This window comes from Lethenteron reissneri, chromosome 25 (genome assembly GCF_015708825.2).
Source record: "Lethenteron reissneri isolate LAM-NWPU_2019-01 chromosome 25, ASM1570882v1, whole genome shotgun sequence".
Taxonomy (NCBI): domain Eukaryota; kingdom Metazoa; phylum Chordata; class Hyperoartia; order Petromyzontiformes; family Petromyzontidae; genus Lethenteron; species Lethenteron reissneri.
The window spans coordinates 7,654,164-7,675,921 of record NC_083803.1 but is presented as its reverse complement, the minus strand read 5'-3'; the positions used below and the strand labels follow the sequence as shown (position 1 = coordinate 7,675,921).

At 42.5% G+C, this 21,758-nt stretch overlaps 1 protein-coding gene across 7 annotated transcripts in view; it reads left to right on the top strand.

The window, feature by feature from the left end:
* Positions 1-808: 808 nt before the first annotated feature.
* The window catches only part of RRBP1 (ribosome binding protein 1), a 34,776-nt gene continuing 13,826 nt past the window's right edge, over positions 809-21,758 (top strand). For 6 of the 7 annotated variants that reach the window (XM_061559158.1, XM_061559155.1, XM_061559156.1 and 3 more), the window contains exons 1-10: positions 809-919; positions 3,557-4,087; positions 4,294-4,755; positions 11,477-11,622; positions 14,501-14,623; positions 15,046-15,198; positions 18,175-18,281; positions 18,848-18,989; positions 19,540-19,690; positions 21,163-21,374. In XM_061559158.1, coding sequence (XP_061415142.1) covers positions 3,607-4,087; positions 4,294-4,755; positions 11,477-11,622; positions 14,501-14,623; positions 15,046-15,198; positions 18,175-18,281; positions 18,848-18,989; positions 19,540-19,690; positions 21,163-21,374 — 1,977 coding nt within the window. In that variant the 5' untranslated portion in view covers positions 809-919; positions 3,557-3,606. Of the gene's footprint in view, positions 1,029-3,556; positions 4,088-4,293; positions 4,756-11,476; positions 11,623-14,500; positions 14,624-15,045; positions 15,199-18,174; positions 18,282-18,847; positions 18,990-19,539; positions 19,691-21,162; positions 21,375-21,758 lie in introns of all 7 variants that reach the window. The other variant, XM_061559154.1, reaches the window with a different exon arrangement.

The window sequence follows — 21,758 nt, the reverse complement described above, 5'->3', positions numbered from 1 at the left end:
GTGGCTCAAGTGTACGCGATGACGTCACCACTAAGTTATCAAACGCAGGAGTGGACGTGGCTCAAGCGTACGCGATGACGTCACCACGAAGTTATCAAACGCGAGAGTGGACGTGGCTCAAGTGTACGCGATGACGTCACCGCGAAGTTATCAAACGCGAGAGTGGACGTGGCTCAAGTGTACGCGATGACGTCACCGCGAAGTTATCAAACGCGAGAGTGGACGTGGCTAAAGTGTACGCGATGACGTCACCACTAAGTTATCAAACGCAGGAGTGGACGTGGCTCAAGCGTACGCGATGACGTCACCACGAAGTTATCAAACGCGAGAGTGGACGTGGCTAAAGTGTACGCGATGACGTCACCACGGAGGTCTCAAACGCGAGAGTGGACGTGGCTCAAGCGCGCGCGATGACGTCACCGCATAGGTTTCAGACAAGAGAGGGGGCGTGGCTAAAGGGTACGCGATGACGTCACCACGGAGTTATCAAACGCGAGCGTGTACGTGGCTCAAGCGCGCGCGCGATGACGTCACCACAAAGTTATCAAACGCGAGAGTGGACGTGGCTCAAGCGCGCGCGATGACGTCACCGTATAGGTCTCAAACGCGAGAGTGGGCGTGGCTAAAGTGTACGCCATGACGTCACCACGAAGTTATCAAACGCGAGAGTGGACGTGGCTCGAGCGCGCGCGCGATGACGTCACCGCACAGGTTTCAGACAAGCGAGTGGACGTGGCAAAACGAGTCGCGATGACGTCACCGCACGCGAGCTGTTGCTGCTGGTGGTGGTGGTGCTGGTGGTGGTGGTGGGGGCGGGGCCACGTGGTGGGAAGGGGGCGTGGTCTCCGCGCCGAGTCTCCTCTGCGCGTCGGCGCGCGGAGTTTTGCACTGCGCGCCGCCGAGTCGTCCAGTGCCCGAGGTAAATCCGCGGCTCATCCCGCCCGCCTGCCCGCCTCTCTCTCTCTCTGTCTCTCTGTCTCGCTCAACAGCGACGGCCAAGCTCCCCCTCACTCTCGCCTAGCGTTCACGTGAGTGAGCGAGCGAGCGTGGTGTGTGGACGCGCGCGTTCGTCGTGAGCGGGCGGCTGCTTTGTGAGAGTTCCTGCAGGAAGTGCCGCTGCTGCTTGCTGCCCCGAGCTGCCCTCATCTCTCCTCTTCACCCCCCCCCACCACCCCCTGTCCTCCTTGGCTGCCCCCCTTCTAGCCTTTTGCTCGTGGCCCACAACTTGACCTGGCCTTTTATTCCATTGTCTTTCATCCAGCATGCCTGCACCCCCCCCCCTAATTACAACTTATTCAACAGTGCGGTTTGTTGCTGACCATTTGGCGTTTTCGGGACTTTGGGGCCCTGGGCTCAACGATCGCGATGTAAAAAACAATGAAACCTTGCCTGCCTGCATATAATCTACGCCTGCACGTCTTCATTCCTGAGTTTTATTCCTTTGCCACTGCCCTCCCTTCTATGTCCGTCTCTCTGTCCACTACTTTTGTCTGCCCCTCTTATGTTAACCCATCTGATCGTATTTTACTTGAGCCCTCTACCCATCTCCCCTGCCCCTGACACTGCCCCCCATTACCTGCCCTCCTGCCTGCCCCTCTTATGTTAACCCATCTGATCGTATTTCACTTGAGCCCCCTGCCCATCTCCCCTGCCCCTGACACTGCCCCCCATTACCTGCCCTCCTGCCTGCCCCTCTTATGTTAACCCATCTGATCGTATTTCACTTGAGCCCCCTGCCCATCTCCCCTGCCCCTGACAATGCCCCCCATTACCTGCCCTCCTGCCTGCCCCTGCCCTCCTCCTCCTCCTCGCCATCGCCTTCTGTACCCCTCCACACGCCACTATATAAACGCGGTTCGCTTTGCATGTAACGTACATCAATTACTCTTCTTCGCAGAGCGGGACATCGGGGTTCGGATTACGCTTTGTAAAAGTTTGGACGTCGTGTAACTCGGTTTAAAGAGCGATCCTGAGATTCTCGATGTGTCCCCAGTCTGCGTAACAGCACAGTCTAAAGCACTTATTCCATCCCCTCCTCCCTGTCTCAAGTCTCCACGCACTGTAATGGTGTTGAATTGAGGCGCTAAAGTTTACTTTTATCTGAGTTCATACGTAGATGGGGAGACCCCCTTATTGTGTGACAAGTAAAGTTGGGGTGGGGGGGGGGGCTAGTTTGGCGCTTGCCTTTAACCGCACAGCAGAAGTCAATGGCAGGGGGACGCACACGCGTTCACACACGCAACTGTGAGTGTATATGTGGCACTGAGGCCATGAATGAGCAACGTGGACATTCGTGGAGTGGCTGGCTGGCTAGCTGCCTGCCTGCCCCCACCACCAACTTCCCCCTCTCCAACCCTACCCCACAAGTACCCATCCCTCCCTTCGTCTTGCCTAACCCCCCAGACCTGCCCCTGCTGCAAACGCCTCTTGCGGGGAGGGCTGCCCGGCTGCTTCCGCGCTGTTTGCATTGGGCGAATGCCAGCTTCTCTTTACGCTCCACGCTCTCTTGTGCTTCATGCACACATATACAGCCAATTAATTGACGGAGATTTGATTGGATAGTGTTCATACTGCATTAGTTGTAATCACAATCACATTGCTACGGCTGGCCCGTTATTTATTTTAAGTATGCCGTTTTCCTTGCCATTAAAATGATGTTCTATTTCAAGTCTTGTGATTTACTTTGCATTTTTCACATTCAACATACCTGTGGTGTGGCCAACAGTGCAAAATTCCACCGGCAGCAGCAGAAGTTTGGCACTCGAAATGGAATATTTGTTCTTTTAAAACGTTTATACAGTAGAACGTCGAATTATAATTTGCGCTTAAACTTACGTGCAACTATTTTATAACTATCCACCTCCGTCCACAGAGCAGTATAAATTGGCATAACCAGAGTCGATCGTCAAATCCGCGCGTGCTGGGTGGGGTGAGGTGTTGAGTGCTGTTACCTATCCCAAGACGTCTTGGCCGGCCTGCAAGAGTAGGCCAAGTACCCTCCAGAAGGGCTCTCTCGAGTTCCCTCTCCTGTAGAGACCCCACCATCAGTAGTGGCGTGAGCAATTGTAGTGCTGCACATGTTAACTCTGTTTTCAATATGGGGCGAAGGTTATATAAACGGTGTATTTTGTTGGTCCTGTATTTTTTAATGTTATGTAAAACGGAAAAACTCTAATCTTGAACCTTTCATAATGGTTTTAAGATGCCAAAAATGTGTCGTAAAACCTCGAATATTAAAAAAAACATTTGTACTGTACTTCTATGGAATGAAAAAAACATAGATTGCACTGTTTTAATGACCACTTGTAGCCTAAATAAATGTACGTGTACTGCCCTTTTTTAAACCACTACTGGATGAGGTCCATGCCACACCGTGCAGGTCGTAGAGGTCACCACGCTGGTGAGTGTGGGATGGTGCAGCCGAGCATAGACGTGGGAGCATAATACAATACAAAATGGATGTAGCTGGACCTGCCGTCTTATGCCTACAACATAAACCCCACAGCAGCTTGTATTATATTTATCATCAATACATGTTTCTTTTGGACCATTGCAGATTAATCTTTGCAGCAGTGATTTGAAGAGCTATCATCTTTGACAGAGAAGATGGACCTGTACGACCCACAAACCCTGGGCCTGGTAGTCTTTGGCGCATTCATGCTGGTGTCGGCGCTGGGAATATTTCTCGTCTCCACATTCTCAATGAAGGAGACCTCTTTTGAGGAGGCCCTTGCAGCCCAGAGGAAGCAAGACAAATCTCTTTTGTTTAAAGCTGGTGATAAGAAGAAAAAGGAGAAGGTGACGGACAAGCCCAAGAGGAAGAAGAAAGACGAGAAGCCAAATGGGCAGGTGGTGGATGGAGAGGCTGAAATGCTGGTGGTCGATGTTGAGGAGGTCAAGTATGAGTCTGCACCCATTGTTTCCACACCACCGTCTCAAGACATGGGGGCCAAGGACAAGAAGAAGAAGCAGGCCGACAAGAAAGTTGGAAAGGCCGAGCAAGCTGCTGCTGAGGTTCCACCATCAGTGGGGCCTTCTGGAAAGGTTAATCACCAGACTGGACTAGCTCAAGGAAAGAAATCTGAAGGTACGTGTCAAATATGGTGACAATATGATTTATTTTAGTGACGTAGGCAACAGTTTTTTACAATACCCATCCTGTAAATGTTTATATTTTTTATCCATGAATGATTATACTAATTTAGCCTAAACTATTCGTCAACTTTTTAAATATTTTATCGTAAAGGTTGTGTAGAAATACAACACTAAAATGCATTGGTTATTCTTTAATAGTGCCTCTGAAGAAGCAGGAAGTCGTGTCACAAGAAGCTCAAAAGAAGAGTCCTGACCTTGTCAACACCAAGAAGAAATCAGGTGCTGACAAAAAGGGAAAACCCGATAGTTCTGAACCCGCCCCTGTCATTCAAGCTAAATTGGCTTCCACTACGGCCTCGGCACCACCTTCGACCAAACCCCAGAACGCCTTCCCCCAGAATGTCACTCAATCTGTTGCACCGGTTAAGGTGCCACAGGTGGCGGAGAAGGCGCCGGTCGTGGCTCCCCAGCCAAAGTTGGAAAAGGTTGTGGCCCCCGTGACTAAGGCAGATGCACCACCAGCGCGTGCCCCTGCTGTGGAGGAAATCAAGGTGGCCATCGAGGAAATCAAGGTGGCCGTGGAGGAAGCCAAGGCACCAATTGCTGCCGAACCTGCTGCGAAGAAAAAGTCGAGCAACAAGAAGGGCAAGAATGAGACCGGTAAGGTTGATAGATTAATTCAAATCAAGACAGATTAATTAAGTTTTGATTTAAAGCTTCCGTGACTGCAAGGATTCATATTCTTGGTTCTTTACCGAAAGAACCAAGAATATAGGTATAAAATAAATTATACCTACGTGTCTTTACCAAAAGAACCAAAGACTATGGATCCCTGCAGTCACAAAAACTTAAAATCTAGATTAAGGTTGTTAAATTGCCCACTGTGCAGTCTGGTTTTTTTAAAGACTGGGTTTGACTGGTGGATGGATAATGACCGTACATTATAAAAGACATATTGGTCAAAAATTTACAGTCTGATATCATAGGCCAGCTTTGACGTGTAAGTCAGATCAGGATTCGAAACATTTAGTATTTAAATTTTTGCGAGTATTAAATAAAGTGCTCACACTATCCGTTTGAGTATTTATTTTGAATGCGGTGGGAAGGTGGAATATTGACATAGCTATTATGGGAAGAAATGAATCAGGCATTCATATTTCACGAATATATTGTAAGCCCAAAAGGACATTGCATGTAAACCTTAAATTGTGTAATTTAATGCTAACACTAACGTTACAGTAGGTTGGTTTGAGGTTTGGGTGTACATATTGGTTAGCCAGATGTGGCTTGTGCGTGCCATAGAATATCTTCCACATCCGCTTGTCTTGCCATACGGCATGCATCCAAATAGCTTTATTTAGCTTATTGGACGCGACTACAATGGCCCCCAAGATTAAATAATACATTGTATTGGTTTGTTATGGTAGTGTATGGTGAATGTGATAAATATTTAAGAGAGAAAATAATACAACTGTACCAATGGTTTGTGACATTTTTTCTTGAATTCTGCTTAGAGTTTATATGCACACAGTGCATTATATATAAAACTTGTATTTACATCTCATTTTAATGCATCTGCATCTGAAATGTGTAAACGTATTGCTTACAATCTTTATTTGAAGCTTTCGTGATTAATTTTCTAACTCTTTTTAACAGTTTATTGTTTAAACTTTTACACAACTGTATATCGTGTTTGCGAAATATATTTTCATAATAATATAGCTAAAAGTAACTTGCTCATTTAATTCTTAAACCACGTGACATGTACTCGAGATGTTAAACGTACACGTAGTGGCCTTTAGGTGAAGGAGCTGCGGACATATGGAATAGATTCCGTACGAGCACTGACGTGGCACATTTGCACTCGTGGGACTGAGTGCAGACTCGCAGGGGAACACATGGTCAACGGAAAGAATGAGACCATTGCAAATAACTGGCATTTGTTTTAGCTTAGCTGTCTGGAAACATGTATTTTTTTTACGACAGTACTGCACTGCACTATCAAATTATTTTTTACGTCTATTTGAATTTTAGATGTTGGGAACAGCTACATGCATGGGCGCACTGTCATGTCATATAATGTACTGTGATTAAGAGCACATTTATATTTATGGCAAGCTTTTAAGAAAAGCATTATTTCCCATTTATTTAAAATGTGTTAGCTTAGGCAAATATAGCCATGCCAGCCGGATCCATACGTTGCTATGAGACGGTGGATTGAGAGTGTCTGGATCCAGGATGTTTGCTCTTGGTGGTGAAATGTTTTGGCCTGCAAGCAGTGTGCATAAATTCCTATTTTTGCCACTCCATGGATTGCCTGTCACAAATTCTGCTCGCGGTACTTTTTTGTATTTTTTTATTTCCCTTTGTGTGACATAAGGTCCGGTTTTCTTAGTTGCATTTCAAACCTGCCGTGGTGAAAGATGTCGGTCTAAGTTCTTTGTTTTCCATTCAATGGTCACAACCCAATGGTGTCCTCACGTCACGAAATTGGTTTCTGCTGATGTCACGCTTTCCCGGAAAATGTAAATTAATTTCTCCTCGTGGGTGCATGAGTTCAGCAGGCTGCATTGCACGATACTGTTTGCGTATTTGTACATTTCCTCAAGGGTAAGTGCATTTTTCTTGTAAGCTGTTTACATTTAGTTGCGTGGAAAGTTGTCTATTTTTTTATTTCACTATTGCCTTTCGACGACAGGTCACTTTTTGAAATAGCGACCCTTAAGTAATTGCTGTTCAAATATATTTACAAGCCATACATGAATGAGTGTGTTCAGTATTTTGTTGTATCAATGAGCTCTCAAGTTATGTGGCCACTAAGCTTATGTGTTTGACAATAATTAGTGGTGCAAGGCACTGGAAACAGGGTCACATGAGGAAGTTGATCAGGATACAGTACTACATAGTTGCAAAGCCTTGCCCTTTGTAAGCTCACACTCTTTTTTTCAATGAATGGCTCTGTATAAGGGACGTAAGAAATGAAATGGCTTTTTTCAGATATAACCATACATTTATTTCTCCTAATAAGTAATGTTTTGGAAAAAAGTGTTTTAAGCTATGAAGGATTAACCAATGCTTGGTCTACAAAGTGGATTAAGTGATAAGTACAGTATGTAGATTATACTATTAAAGTTCGTGTTTATGTGCTCACATTATTAACAAATTGCAATCTATTTCATGCAGTGGGTTTCCTTATGTGTGAAAGCTAATTCAACACATTTATGCAACTTTTGAGAATGTAACAGTTGGCATTTACTGTTGGTCATATTCTGGCATCATTCGCATTTTTGGATCTGATTATCATCTAAATGAAATTTACGGTAATAGCCAAAAATATTTTTTTCTCTTACATAGCTTCAACAAATATGTATTTTTCTTACGAAACTTTTTAAAAGCGGTGATGGTTATCATCCATTATATTTGGGTTAAATTTCCTCAATGCAAGCTATGTATATAGCTTATAAAAATAAACCCCCTCCGATATTACGTATTTAATCAGTGGTGGTTTGCTTTATTGTCTTTGGACAGTGTTTTATGATATCAGTTGCTAAAGTTAATGTTTAACGTAATGTACAGAGGTAAATGGAAGTAGGCTTACTTCAGCAGAAGACAAGGTACTGTATGTGGCGTGGCATGGCAAGAAGAATCCTTTCCCCAGTATGTTTGGCATGAGACAATTGAATTCAGCACTTAAAATCGCCACCACCATTGACCTTTTTCTTGCCATTTACAAGGAGTCTATTTGACGTTTGGCATTTTAAATTGTATTTGTATGGTTGCAGTCAAATTTAGAAATGTCTTGTTTAAAGTTTTGTGTGGACAGCCGAACCAGTTCTGTGAACACAATACATTTTACACGAGGTTTGTTTACTGAGATATGAAAAACTTGGGAGTGTTTTACAGCGTTAATCCCATTCTGTGTGCTTTGTATCACAGCAAACATTGACTGTGGCAAACATTGCCAAAATTCGTAGAAGTTTAAGCATAGTATTGCCACTGCTATCCTCATCTTTGACGAATGCAGTTGATGCATTTAAATGTGTTGAGCAGATAATATTAAACAGTACTCTTTGCTTTTTTATCTTTTAGTTGTTAATACTATCCTGAGCATTTCCATGGTTGGTTACTCATTAAATCATAAACCCAATATTGTGGCCTGAGTTCCAGGTGATATGCCAACATTAACAAGTAATTTTGCCACGTAACTAAGCCTCGGATATAACGTATCGCTGAAAAAATGTAGTTTTGAATAAATTATGACGTAGCTTTGTCGAAGTTTTCCAATTTGACTATCACAGTTGGAAATCGGTTGCTTCATTGTGTAAATGTAATAAATTGGTATTACATTTGTAAGTTATCATTTAAACCAGTTGTCTCAACACAATTTCACCCAAGTATGGCCCCTAGCTTATATATGGAAAGCATACCGTGAAGGGACTATTATTACAGTGTTAGCTAAAGGTAATCTTCACTCGTGAAAATGATGCCGTAGTGAGTTTGACTACCACTGACAGCACACGATGTGCTTTCTTAATAATGACGCTTTGTGAGCCTTGAGCCTTCAATCACAAGTAAAATATTTTACCCTTTACCGCCATCCACCCTAACCTCCATCCGCACATACTAACACTATCTTTATTATACCACGTATGTATATATTTAACTGAAAGGGTATATACAAATGTATACCCGTACATGTCTGTGTTGTTAGGAATGCACATGTACATTATAGGCTCTGATGGAAGCTTCTGTTTTTTGTGGTCAGGAGAATGTTTTGGCAGAGGAACCACGATTCTGTTGGTGTCCTTGATTCTTAGCCTGAATGTTGCATATTTAAAAAAGCATAGTATCTGTGCTGGCCATACCCTGTCAATACTTGCTTGGAGAGGTTGGCTAGGTGTCTCTTCAGGCCATTCTTGATTTGAAGCTTTTGTGACTGCAGGAATCCATTCTCTTTGTTTTTTTCGGTAAAGTCACGTAGGTATAAGGCCATTGTTAAGCTGAAAATAGACGTTTAACAACTTGAATAGGGTGCAGTGAAAAGAGGGTTCTTTCACACCAGTGCTTGAGACTGATGCCGAGGCCACTACACACCTCACACTCCATTTCCTCAATGGACCTAGCAAAATATGCATATGTGTGTGTGAAATGTATTGTAGTTATGTTAGTGTTTGGTTATGGTATGCTAGAAAAGGCAATAGAATGTATGGTATGGTAGACTGAGGTTTTATTGTTGCCGTCTTTTGTGCAGTATCACGAGGAAGTGAAGAATAAGAATGCAACTTCAAACATTTCTCGAGCTGTGGCACTGGAGAATTGTCTTCAGTCACATGTACCTATTTCTAGTGTGTAGTTGTATGAACAGGGGCGCCCGTCCATTTCGGCGAACTAGGCATTCACTTAGGGCGCCAAGTTAAGTGGGGCGCCAAATTCGAGGAAAAAAATACAAAGAAAAAATGCAAAGAAAATAACGACTGTTATTTCAATTCGCGTACAGGGGGAATATCAATTATAATACATTTCTAAAAATTTCTGAGAATTTATAGGTTGTACAGACGGACAGACAAACCGAATAATTATGTCTCGGTTTAAAAAAAATACGCTCAAAAACATTAAATGGAAAAGAGGGGCAAAATGTGTCCTAGTATACCAAAAACCTCAGCCGAGATCTGCTCTTGGGGTTTGGGGGTGGTGGGGGTGCCGATTGCACGGTTTCCCTAGGGTGCCAGTTACTGGAAGCTAGTCTAGGGCCGCCCCTGTGTATGAACTAATGTTTTCTAAAAAGTTTCCTAACCCCATCTTTATGGGTGAAGTTTAAGAAAACCGACTAATTGGGTTGTTTGGGGTTCGATAATGTAGGTATACTGTAATACAACATTTGTAACCAAATGCGCACCACATGATGAAGCCAATCAAATCAAGTTTTGGTGATAGACTTCTGTGGCTTACTGCACTGTCCAGTTATCAACCCTCATTTACAAAAATTCTGATACGACAGTTCTCTATATTCGGCAATTTGAATGTTAAATGACTAATGCATGGTTTTGAATGAATCGGGACATCTTTTTTCTCAAAGAAACAACAAAGCACACCGGCTACATTCAGAAAGGCCGTGAACACTAATGGTTGTGTGTGCATTTTGATAGCACAACTGCCCTTTCATTGATGAATCATTCATTGAGAAATGCAGTTCATTAGCACGAACTCAAGGCCTTGGTTCTTAAGCAGTGTGACGTGCTTTAGTGTTAACCTTATTAATTTTAGCAAACCCAGCCCGTTCCTTAATAGCGTGGAGACAAGCTGTTGACGCATGCTATTGTGAATGAGGAACAGGAGCTTTATTGCCTTTATTATTTTTAAGCAACTGTTAAAACCTTAAGCAACTCCTGCTAGTGTCTCGCCCCACGTTTATCTATTTAATACAAATGTATTTCAACAAGTATTGTATTAATTTTCTGTTGTGGTGTTGTATCCAAAAATACCACTGCCCTAAACATATACACTTTACGAGAATGTGTGTTTCCCTCCAGCGTTCTAAAGCTGAGTTTATTATTAGTACCTGGCGAGTGCACAGCTATGAAATAATCTACAGTAAATATTATCTACCACAGAAAGTTTAGTACGTAATGGTTATGTATACGGTAGTATGTTATCTGGTAACAAAAGGTCATACGCATTTATATATATAGTATTGTGCCGGTTAACATATAGAGTATGTATTCCTCTATGTGTGCGTTTCCTCTGATTCTTCTTAACACATGTCGTATTACATTTATATATACGCCACAGTACTCCACTTAATGTATCATCATTAGCCAATATATAATCACTGCTCGATAAAGGCATCTCCACATTGTCGCCACCGATCGCGGCCTTCAGATACGAAAAGGGATAAAAAGACCAATTACAAATTAACTTTGTAAAGCCATTTGGAAACGAAGGAGAAAATGAATTGAAGAACACAACACAAATATGATTAAACCTGTCATATTGTCTATAAATAACGTGTTTGCACTTAGTGGCAATATAGTAAGTAGTTGGTGGCTATATGTTTTAATTTGTGGTCAAAACTTGACGACAATTGCACTTCCTTAATACAGTATTATATAGAAATATATCTGTTAAGATTGTTTTAATAGACAAACCCATATATTTTGTTTGGTTACATATTTTAAATAAACTGCAGTGTATGGTTTGAATGTTTTACCTGCCAGAGAAAGGTCTAACAACCACTAACACGTGTAGATTCATATTTACAACCCCTTAAACAAAAAGCCATTATAATGAGTCAACAGTCGGTTACATTGAGCAGTGTATGGGGGCTGTGCATTAGACAATTGTCAGTGTCTGAAGTGATGTCCTCCCACCTGGCTGTGCTCAGGTGCAGCGGAAGGCCATGTCGCCGTCCCGTACAGAACGCTGCTGGACATCGTGAGCGGGATGGTGTTCAGCCAGGGCGAGGCTGAAAGGCTCATGGAGGTGTTGACGGAGAAGACTGGAGGGCGGATGCAGGGCACCTGGCACATGGTAACATCAGCTGTAACAATAATAATAGCAATGTTTTTGTTGTTGTTTTCAGCCTACTGCTGGACAACTGCCAGACAAAGGCCTGTCCCAGTTTCTTTCATTTCCTTCATAAGTTGTGCCTGTCCAATAGTAGCCTCTGAATTATTTCATTTAATCTTGCCATTTTTTCAGCATTCTTCCTCTGCTTGTTTGCCTTATAATCCGTTCCGTGGTTCATTTTCTCCCATCTTTTGTCAGTTTTACTCATGATGTGACCTGGCAATTTCCACCATTGGAGTGTTCTTTAACAAGTATCAATTTGGAGCTCTCACATAACAATTCACACCCCATCCTGGTATGGCATAGCTAGCAGAAGGAAATATCATTTAATGACATCTGAAATGCTTCTTTGTTATCTTTTTTGTCTACACAATAGAGGACACAATTAGCCGCATGCCCTGTTCTACAAAAATCTTTGTCACATATCCATCAAAACAATGTTTTAATTCTCAGCTCTTGAAATTAATATAAGTGAAAAACCAAATTAGACATCATAGCTTCTTTTTGCAGTTATTTAACTTGTTACACTTGAGAACCACTTATATCACAGGTAGCCACGAGGATTTAAATCCAGATTCTCAATAGTGCCAGCTCAGTATGTACTTATGTTGAGTTTAATTCGCACCGAACGTAGCCAACCATGCTTCTTTCGCTACCGCAGATATGGAAAAATAATAATTTGGGATTGGCTTTGATAACATATACCGCAGGAAGGTTTAACACCCACTCCAAAGTCCTGTAGTTGACATGCTTTTGTAATTTAGCCTTACAATTAAACGAGCAGCTGTGGGAATTGAACACATACACTGATCCTAAAACTTAATGAAAGTTAATAACAATGTTGAAGATAGCGCTAATAGTTAAATACAAATATTTGTAACAAAGTACTGCGTGTACAAATACATGGAGCAGGCTCAGCACTGTAACACGAGTTGCTTACAGAATACACAACCGGTCAAGTGCTCTGAGCCGTTCCACTTTCTGTTCAAGTGCAAGTGACACATCAATTTCCCTTGCTTACTCATGCGAATGTATAAAAAGTTGCTTCTCACTCTTACTATAAATCTGACTGGTGGTCTTAAAATTGGTTACCGGTAAGGTGGCCTCCATAAACATTTCTGTACATTGTGTGTTTACACTCCTGTGATCAGAGCCACTGTTGTGTTCTACAGATGTCATGTATCTTGAACTCTAGTGTACATTGTGCTTCGATATACAGTGTTTTACTAGGTTGTGTAGAGACAAATGTTCAACACATGCACGGCTAAAAAGAATCAACCACGATGAAGAAAATACACCTCCACTGCTCTTGTGTTGACCACGGTGGTGTCAGAGGCACAAACGTATTGTTGTTTGCTGAATTGGTTGAATTAATGTCATATAAAGTGGGTGTTTTATACTTGTGCTCGCAAACTGACAATGGAACCTTGCTATGCACACATACGCACAATGGTTTAGATTTATGGGAGGCCATTTAAATGTATTGTAAGGCGAGTCCTGCTGCCTCTGGTGACGTCAAACTGCTGTTATGTGCACGGCTGATTGTACTTCCCTTAAACATTTACTCGCCTATTTTGCTTCGAATTCTATTCTCAAAATATATTTTAGTGTATGCTTTAATACGTGTGAATATTATTGTTGTATATTTCCCAGTTCCTTTTTTTTCGCACAAAGCTACCTTGGTAGATGTTGTTTGGGGTTACCATGGCCCTAAACTACAAACAGTATTTAGTTGTAAGTAATTGTGCAGTTAATTGGCCCCTTGGGCACCTTGGGCTAATTTAAACCTTAGACTTTGGGCTGTACAGATACTATTCTCACCTTTGGACTGCGCAGGAACCAGCTTCTGCCTTCACCTGGTATTGTGGAGTATTATTAGACATGTGTCGTGTTGTAGAACGACACTACTGCATTGGCTCGGTATGGGGGCTGTATGTAAGCAGGTGTCACGGGGGTCGTGTCGGGCCGTGACACTGCGTGAACCCAACAGGACACGTGACCGGATAAAGGGGGGCCAGGGGCCCCAGGGGGGTCACGTGGTTGGGGTTCAGGCCTTCCCGAAGGATCGGGAAGGGGCGCGTGGCCTGGGGCGGAGCCAGCCACGCCGTAGTGGTTGTCAGCGGGGCGTGGACGGAGAGCTGGGCTGTTCTGTGCTGTTCTGCTGGGTCATCTCTGGGATGAAGCTATCCTGGTCCAGTGATGTAGTACCGCCATGGGTTAGCTAAGTTAGGAACGGTGGCTACCACCTTAAGTCGTTATGTTAAGTGTTACCTGTTGTGTTAGCTAATAAATAGTGTTGCGCCTGAATTTAACCCACTACACATGTAACAATGCATCAATTCATCGATTTAAAGTATTTTACACTTTTTATGCATGGAATCATGAGTGTATCAATAATGTCTTTTAAATCATACATATAGGTCATGTGCAGTAAAAATTTGACCAAATGCAATCAATTCTGAAATATTGTGACCCTAAATTTTAGCAATTCATCAAATCATTGTGGAGGTTTTAGGAGTTTTAATCATTACATCTCTGATTATAGAGTTAAAGGTCTAGATTTTTTCAGATATAAAAATAATGCTTATTAATGTTGATTAAAAGGCTATGACTTTGGATGGTGGGTTAGCAGAGGGGGCCTCAACAAATACATATATATATTTTCCTTAACAAAGACATGGTCTCCATGAACAAGCACCTGAATGTGCAGTGAACTACAGAATAAACCAGGTTGCATATGCGTGAGTACTGGGAATAGACAATTGTCACGTGTTACTTTCATGATGTTAAAGTATCTCATGTGTTTTGACTCTGACTCCCGTGCTGACTGTGTGCGTAGGCTAGTGCCAAAGGAGACCCAGTGGCAGCTGTGAAGAAACAACTGGAGGAGAGGGAGAAGCAGCTGTCTATTGAGAAGGAGGAGGCAACTGCTGCCAAGGCCAGGCTGAAGCAGCTGACGCAGGTGAGCCACTAGACGTATGACGCAATTGTGTAATCGTGGTTTGTTAGTGTGAGTTGATTATAAACTGTAGGTTATTATACTAATGCTTTCAGCTATGTTTTTTTTTATTTCCTTAGTTACAAGGTAACTTACATTTTTCTTAGTGACATTTTGTGGTAATGCTCACAGTGGATTGTTCAAGCTGTTCTATTCAATCATTTTGTAATTGCCAGCTATTGGGCATTGTTATCGTACAGAATGACATAGTGTGCAGATATTTTATTTCATGCACTTTCATTCCACGTACCTTGACAGTGGGCCATTGTTGGTGCTTTTCATTTCTCAGGTGTCTTAATAGGTCCCAGTTCATGTCTAATGTTAGCTGGAAAATTGTGTCGGTGTGCGTCATTAGCGATCGCATGTGTTGCTTAATGGTTCTGCAGGAGGTGACCACAGAGCGGGTGAAGTGGGCGGCCCTGGAGACCAAGCTCCGTGAGCAGGCGAATGACAAGGAAAGTGAAGCCAAGGCCCTGCAGGCGCGCATGCAGGCCAGCTATGAGGATCACACGAAGGAGGAGCAGCAGCTGCAAACCAAGGTGACCCATACGGGGGGGGCAGGTGGCTCCGCTAGCCAGTGCAACCTCACAGATGCATGTCTCCTCCTACAAGTGTCATGTGGATGACCCCACCGTTGTCTGAAGTTTCAAGCACAGCCTTGTAGCTTTTTGTAGAGCATTGTGGCACAGTGGTAACATTTGTGCCTCAGCAAAAATGTCTGGGTTCGATTCCTGTGGAGCCTGAATGCTCTCCTCCTGGTGCTGTTTAGGTTTTCTACAGATTCTCCGGTTTCCTACTATTGCTAAAAGCATAGAATGCATCCCAAATGTAGGACCCTCCTGAAAAGAGTCCCTTGGACTTAGAATGTCTCTCCTGGGTAATAAGTAATTATCGCAGGCAGCACATTAATTTTGCTTACTTGAATGTGTGTTTTGGCCTCAATACTTTAGATAACCAGTGTTTCAATTGTGTGCTGTGAATGTAGATGTAAAGGCAACTGAGTTTTCCTGGATATGTTCTGTCTGTGATGTCCTAGTAACATTCTAAACAAAATAATCAATCCACTGTATTGATCAGCAGGTCGTGGGTGGTAAGGTAAAGCATAAGTACTTCTACCTCTTTCAAGATGTCTGGCCAGTGTGAAAGAGTAGGCTAACTACCCTCGAGAGGGACTCTCTAACTTTTTTGGAGACTCAGCAGTGACACGAGGAAGACATTTCAGGGCTGCATCCATACCTTTATTCCTCATGGAAACAGTCAATATGAATGAGAATGCAATAGTATAATGTGGAGTTAATGTCTGTCACACTAGTAATATAAACAAATTTTCTGTTTTTTTAGCACACCAATGAATATCAGTTCACATTTTTGCAGCTATATACTTTAGCATGCGGGATAGCCAATGCATAGCACAATTTCACATGCTGCGCTGCGCCGTTAGATGTTAGTAACAGTGCTGTCTGGTGCACCACAGTACATCTATTAGAGGGCTTGCAGTCACCTAAGTGATTGAAATGACAATTTAAGTGTTTTTGTGATGCAATGGGGAGCATTTAATGTTATTTATTTCCGAGCAAATTTCTGTCTGGCAACATTGAGCATTTCTCCTGCAGTCCATTTATGATTTGTGCACCGATTAATAGCTGTCGTTAAAACTTAATGTGCAAAAAGTGCTGACGGTTTTGGTGAATAAAAATTGCAATAAAAAATAATTTCTGCATCTTAAAATATACACAATCGTGATCAATCCTGACCGTGCAGTATCAGGGTATGGAAACATCTATTCATCACTTCCAGCTATGTTCTTGGTTCATGTGGTTTCCTGTGTGCACTTTGGGGGGGGGTATGTTGGTAAGCACAATGTTGCGATGTTCTTTCTTCAGAAGGACATGTTTAAAAGTGCTTTAGTACCTTGATGGATATGTCTATATTCACCATTCTATATTCATGCTAGACATGTTCTAGTGTTTATATACCACATGTTAGTGTCTGATCCTATTGTTGGAGTTTAGATGTGTTTGTGCAGTGTTGCATTCTCTAGGTTTAAAAGTTGGTGTTTGTATATAAGTGGTTGTAAACATGTATGCTGCTGTATAAATGTCTCCTGTGTCTGTTCTCAGAATGTCTTTGCAAATGACATGCGTGACATGCAGTCTCCGAGACAACCGTATCTGTTTATTAACATCAACAGGTTCCATAAACATGAGTCAAAGCACCCGTGCCCACATGCTATTGCTTTCTGCCATTTGCTGGTCCATCTTAATCAGGTATAACTTGACTTACGAGAACGTGTTGGCTACTAATAGTAATTTATTATTTTTTAACAGGAGCTCTGGCTGTGATAGTAAAAATTGCACAATGATACTTATAATTATGGATGCAGCAGACCATGTTTAAAAGTTGACATTTAATTCAATAACACTGGTTTATATTTACCTTTTATAATCAGATAATATATATGGCACTAGTTGTGACTATTTTGACAATCTTTATTTCAGTGACATGAAAATGGGCTGCAAAATTTATTTTTCATTTCAATAAATTAATTTCCCAGGGGTCATTAAACTTGATTGGCAGACATCTTTGGCGTAACTCACTGGCTCTTAGTCAATTTGGAAAATCTGGCTCATTAAGTGATCCAAACATATTGTTTGTTCCCATAAAAAGTACTTCCAAACACATGTATCTAGTGTGTGTACACACATGGATAACTGTTGAGTGTTTTGTACTTGGCAAAAGAAACTGCTTCCGTAGTGTTGTTCAAGCTAATGTGGTTGTAAGAGAAACTTAAAATCCTTCATCTCAAGTGGTATAAACTGGGAAGCAATAACGAGTGAAATACCTCACTGGAAATCGCAGGTGAATGAGGCGGGCCAAAGTGGCTGAGGGAAGGTAGTCGAGTGAGAAGAAAGAAAATAGTCAGGACAAAAGCATCACAAACCTTGAGCAAAGAAAACAGCAATTTTTTCCTCTGGTGCCTGATTGTATGCGGCATGCCTGATTGTATGCGGCATGCATGATGTGCCACAGCTTGAGAATTACTCTCGCTAGCCACCCACAACACAGAGGGGGGGACCTACAGTTGATGGACCTTTTCAGCACTGAAGCCATCATACTATGAAATGCACGGATGCCATTGATGATTGATGGTTGTGAAAAGGGTAGTGATCACGATGGTGTTGTGTATGTGTGTATGTTGGGGAGCGGTAGTGTAGCAGTTAGTGTGCTGCGCTACGAACCTGGCGGCCCCGAGTTCGATTCCCGCTCACGGATAACACCAGTGACAATTATCTGAACCGGTCCTGGGCCTCCTCTAGGTCGACTCAAACTCAAATGAGTACCTGGTGTGGTGCGTAAAAATATCGCCACGAGGGGAGACAAAGGCGGCCAGGCGTGGTGCTGGCCACTCACCCCCTCGTGTGATGTTCTGGCGTTCATAGATGTTTGCTAACAGCACTTGCCCCAACAGTCTGTTAAGCTTATAGGGGGATCTTTGTTTTTGTGTTGGGCTCTAGGTGCGAGAGCTGCAGGAGGAGCTGGATACGAGCCTAACCAACTTGCGCAAGGACAACACCATTCTGAGGGAGGCACTCACCAACTCGACCAGCCAATTGGATAGCAAGTAAGGCCTTCAGGCTATTGTAACATTGACTAAATTATGTGTACAGTCCTTTTCCTTAATATTAAGTTATTTGTGGAAGACTATATATACACACACAAAAATACATAAATATAGAAGAATCATATGTTTAATTCATACAATTGCATCTAAAAGTGCTGTACAATAATTACACCATTACATCAAAGAAGGGGATAATCCCAAAATAAGGAACTTATGAGCAAGGGTACTAAGTGTGGAAACCAACAAAATCATAAAAAGTCTTTAAAAAGTTTTCCGATTTAGCTGTGCCTTCTAAATGTATAAACTCTTCACATCACTAGAATGTTAAATCATCATCAAGCCAGACAATAGTTTTCTTACAAGTGCTATACATACTCTCCTTTATTGTGTTGTCACATCCTTTAAACATAGCTACTTGAACCTTAAAGTATTTGAATTCATTAAATGAAAAAAAAATTTAAATAATGTATGCCCATGCAGTCCACTGAGAACACTGCCCATCTGTCTATATAATCTATGCCACATAATATCGGTCGTTAGTATATAGTTGTTTGTGTGCATTGTAGGGCCAATGCAGAGCTGGCAAAGCTGCGGCAGGATTGCGCTCGGCTGACCAAGGAGCTGCATGACAAGACAATGAGCCAGCAGAAGGAGGACAAGCAGAAGGAAACCGTTGCTGGCTACGAGCAGCAGATCGCTCAGCTCAAGGTTTGTTTAATGGGCCACGTCTATGAGTCGTAGCTATGTGTGCCCCTTGCACCTACATTTATTTTACATCCAGTCTGTTTAGCCTTGAGGCTAGTGTCATGAAAGTTTCGTTGGCCTCTTGATTGTGTTTCCATTGATGCTGTTGAACCTTTTCTTATGTATCGTTTGTTTTTGTTATTTAGAAAATATGGCCAATTCACTTTCAAAATTGTCTATCAGTTATTTATATTCATTCACAAATACTGATATGGATACTTTTCTTTACAATGTGTAGCACAAAAAATTATCGTTATATTTTAATTGAATGTAAGGTATGTAACAATTGCAACTTCCTGAAACTGCTTTTGCTTAAATACATTACGTACAGAGCGAAAGAAGTTCAACATACATAAATAGCGTAAATAATTATTTGTCCAGATCATCGACATTTAAACTCAAATTACAATTGTTGTGTGTGAGATACAAGTGTTGGCATTGTGATACATGCAGGAGTCAGAATTCGATTGGGATACTGGTTTCATCAATATTGGGTGTGTATCGGTTGAGACAGAAAGAACAGCAGGAGTCGGTGAGCACACTGCAGTCGCGTGTGAGCGAAGTGGCGGCTGAGCTGCGCAAGGCCCAGGCCAATGTGGACAGCCTGACTGATGACATCAAGAAGAGCAAGGCAGAGCTGCAATCTTCACTGCAGCAGTCCGGTGGTGGGTCACCCCACGTCTGTGTGCACACTCGATGACGCAGTGGTTATCGCAACTGCGCTAAGAACCCAGTGACCCAAGTTCAATTCACAGCCACAACCAATAACAGTGGCTAATATTTGAACAGATTCTGAGCCTGCCATAGGTCAACTCAGCCTTAAATGAGTACCTGGTGCTGTGTGTAAACGTTGCCACTGGTAAGACAAAGGCGGCCGGGATTGGTATTGGGCCACTCACCCCCTCGTGTAATGTGCTGACGTTCACTAAGAGCACTTGCCCCAACAGCCTGTTGAAGTCTGTACCAAGGGCTCTTTGTCTTTAAATAGAACATACAACAAACCATAGGTCCCCATCTGCTTGTGTACATGCACGCACACAACAGCCCATGGTCCTGCCTGTGAGTTTTATCTATGCACACAGCAACCCACTCACAGGATGCACACTGTTTTCCCCTTCCAAGTCCCATACCAATAGGGCTATTGGCGTTTTGTCATGAGATCCATTCGGCTTTCTCACAGAGCAGTGCAACCCTTTAATAATGGAGAATAATGGCCCACAGAAGCAGATATAACAGCGCTACCTCTCAGATAAGTTTTAAGTAATGTCTCATCCGTGTTAGGAGTAATACTTTTCCACCTGCCCTGCCGCTGAGTAATGTTCACCTGATAGTCAAACTTATATTTTTAATTCAGATTTTTAGTTACATTAAGTGCAGAATCATTTTTTTTGTGATGGAGTTTTTTCTCTGCCTTCATTTGTGACTAGGCTGAGACCATCAACTCACACAACTTGAAAACCTGGATTAACAAAGGCAGCTGCTTCTTGAATTAAAACTCTATATCTTTGTGATGCCAGCTCAGCACTCTGATCCACCCTCAGGGTGCACACTGCTCATCATTTCTGTGATGTCACCTCATGACCTGCTGTGACCTTACAACCAGAGGTCTTGACTGACAACGTTGCATTTTTTGTCTTAATCGCCCCAATGGATGCACCCTTACATGGATATATCTAAAGAGGCGTGGGTGCTGTTTGAGTAAGCTGCTTCGAATAATTTCCTTAGAAAGCATTTTTCAGTGCACTATTTATGTGCATACTTCATGGGTTAGGTCATGAGAAGACAATCATGGTATACATTATCTGAAATTGCACATATATATTTTATTTTAAGCTAGGAAAGCTCCTGAAACATATTTCCTCGTCATAACATAGAGGTATATATCTCTACATTAATATAAAATACTTTTTTTTCTATTCGTTGGGAATATTGGTTGATTTGCTGCTTTCCAAACCAAAGCTTACATTGTTCTTGTCATGTATGTGAATGCTGTGATTTTGTTGGCTATGTTAACCACTAATATGTTTGAAATCTGCTACTCGGTATGGCTGCTAGGAATTCTAAAGTGTCGGTGCATGAAGACTTATTTTGTGCTCGGGACTTTGCCTGTGTGCGTTTCCCACTTTTGTGGCGACAGAGGTGCAGGGAAAGCTGTCGGCGGCGGAGCAGCAAGCGGAGCAGCAGAAGCGCGAGTTGGAGGGCCTGCGCGCAGAGCTGGCCAGCAGCCAGGGTGAGAAGGAGCAGCTGCAGGAGAGGATCTGCTCTGTGGAAGCTCTGCTGCAAGCCAGTGCGAGCCAGGAGAAGGAGCCCAGCCAGAACGTTGACGCCAGTGTCATCAGTGAGCTTAAGGTCTGTGCCACTGCCATCTGTGGCCCCTCTGAGTGTTTTGAACCTGCGATTAATTATTACGTTTTTTAAACTCTACTTTTTTCATCATTATGTTGAAGTTGCTTTTTATTTTCAGTTGGTTTCAATATTATCTTTATTTGTCCTTGTGAGAAACTGTGCTTGTTGTACATGTGATAGATTTTCCCCTAGTAAACACCAACAATTTTCGGTCTTCACTAGAAAATGGTGTTAACTACCTGGCCTGGTGTACTGTAGGTCGTGTGCTCGATCCAAACCTTGATGCCTATGTTTGGAATTAGTATATTCTCCCTGTAAGAGTGTGGATTTTTATCCAGGTCCTCCGTTTTTTTCTCCATATTTAGAAACATCCATTTAGAGTATTTG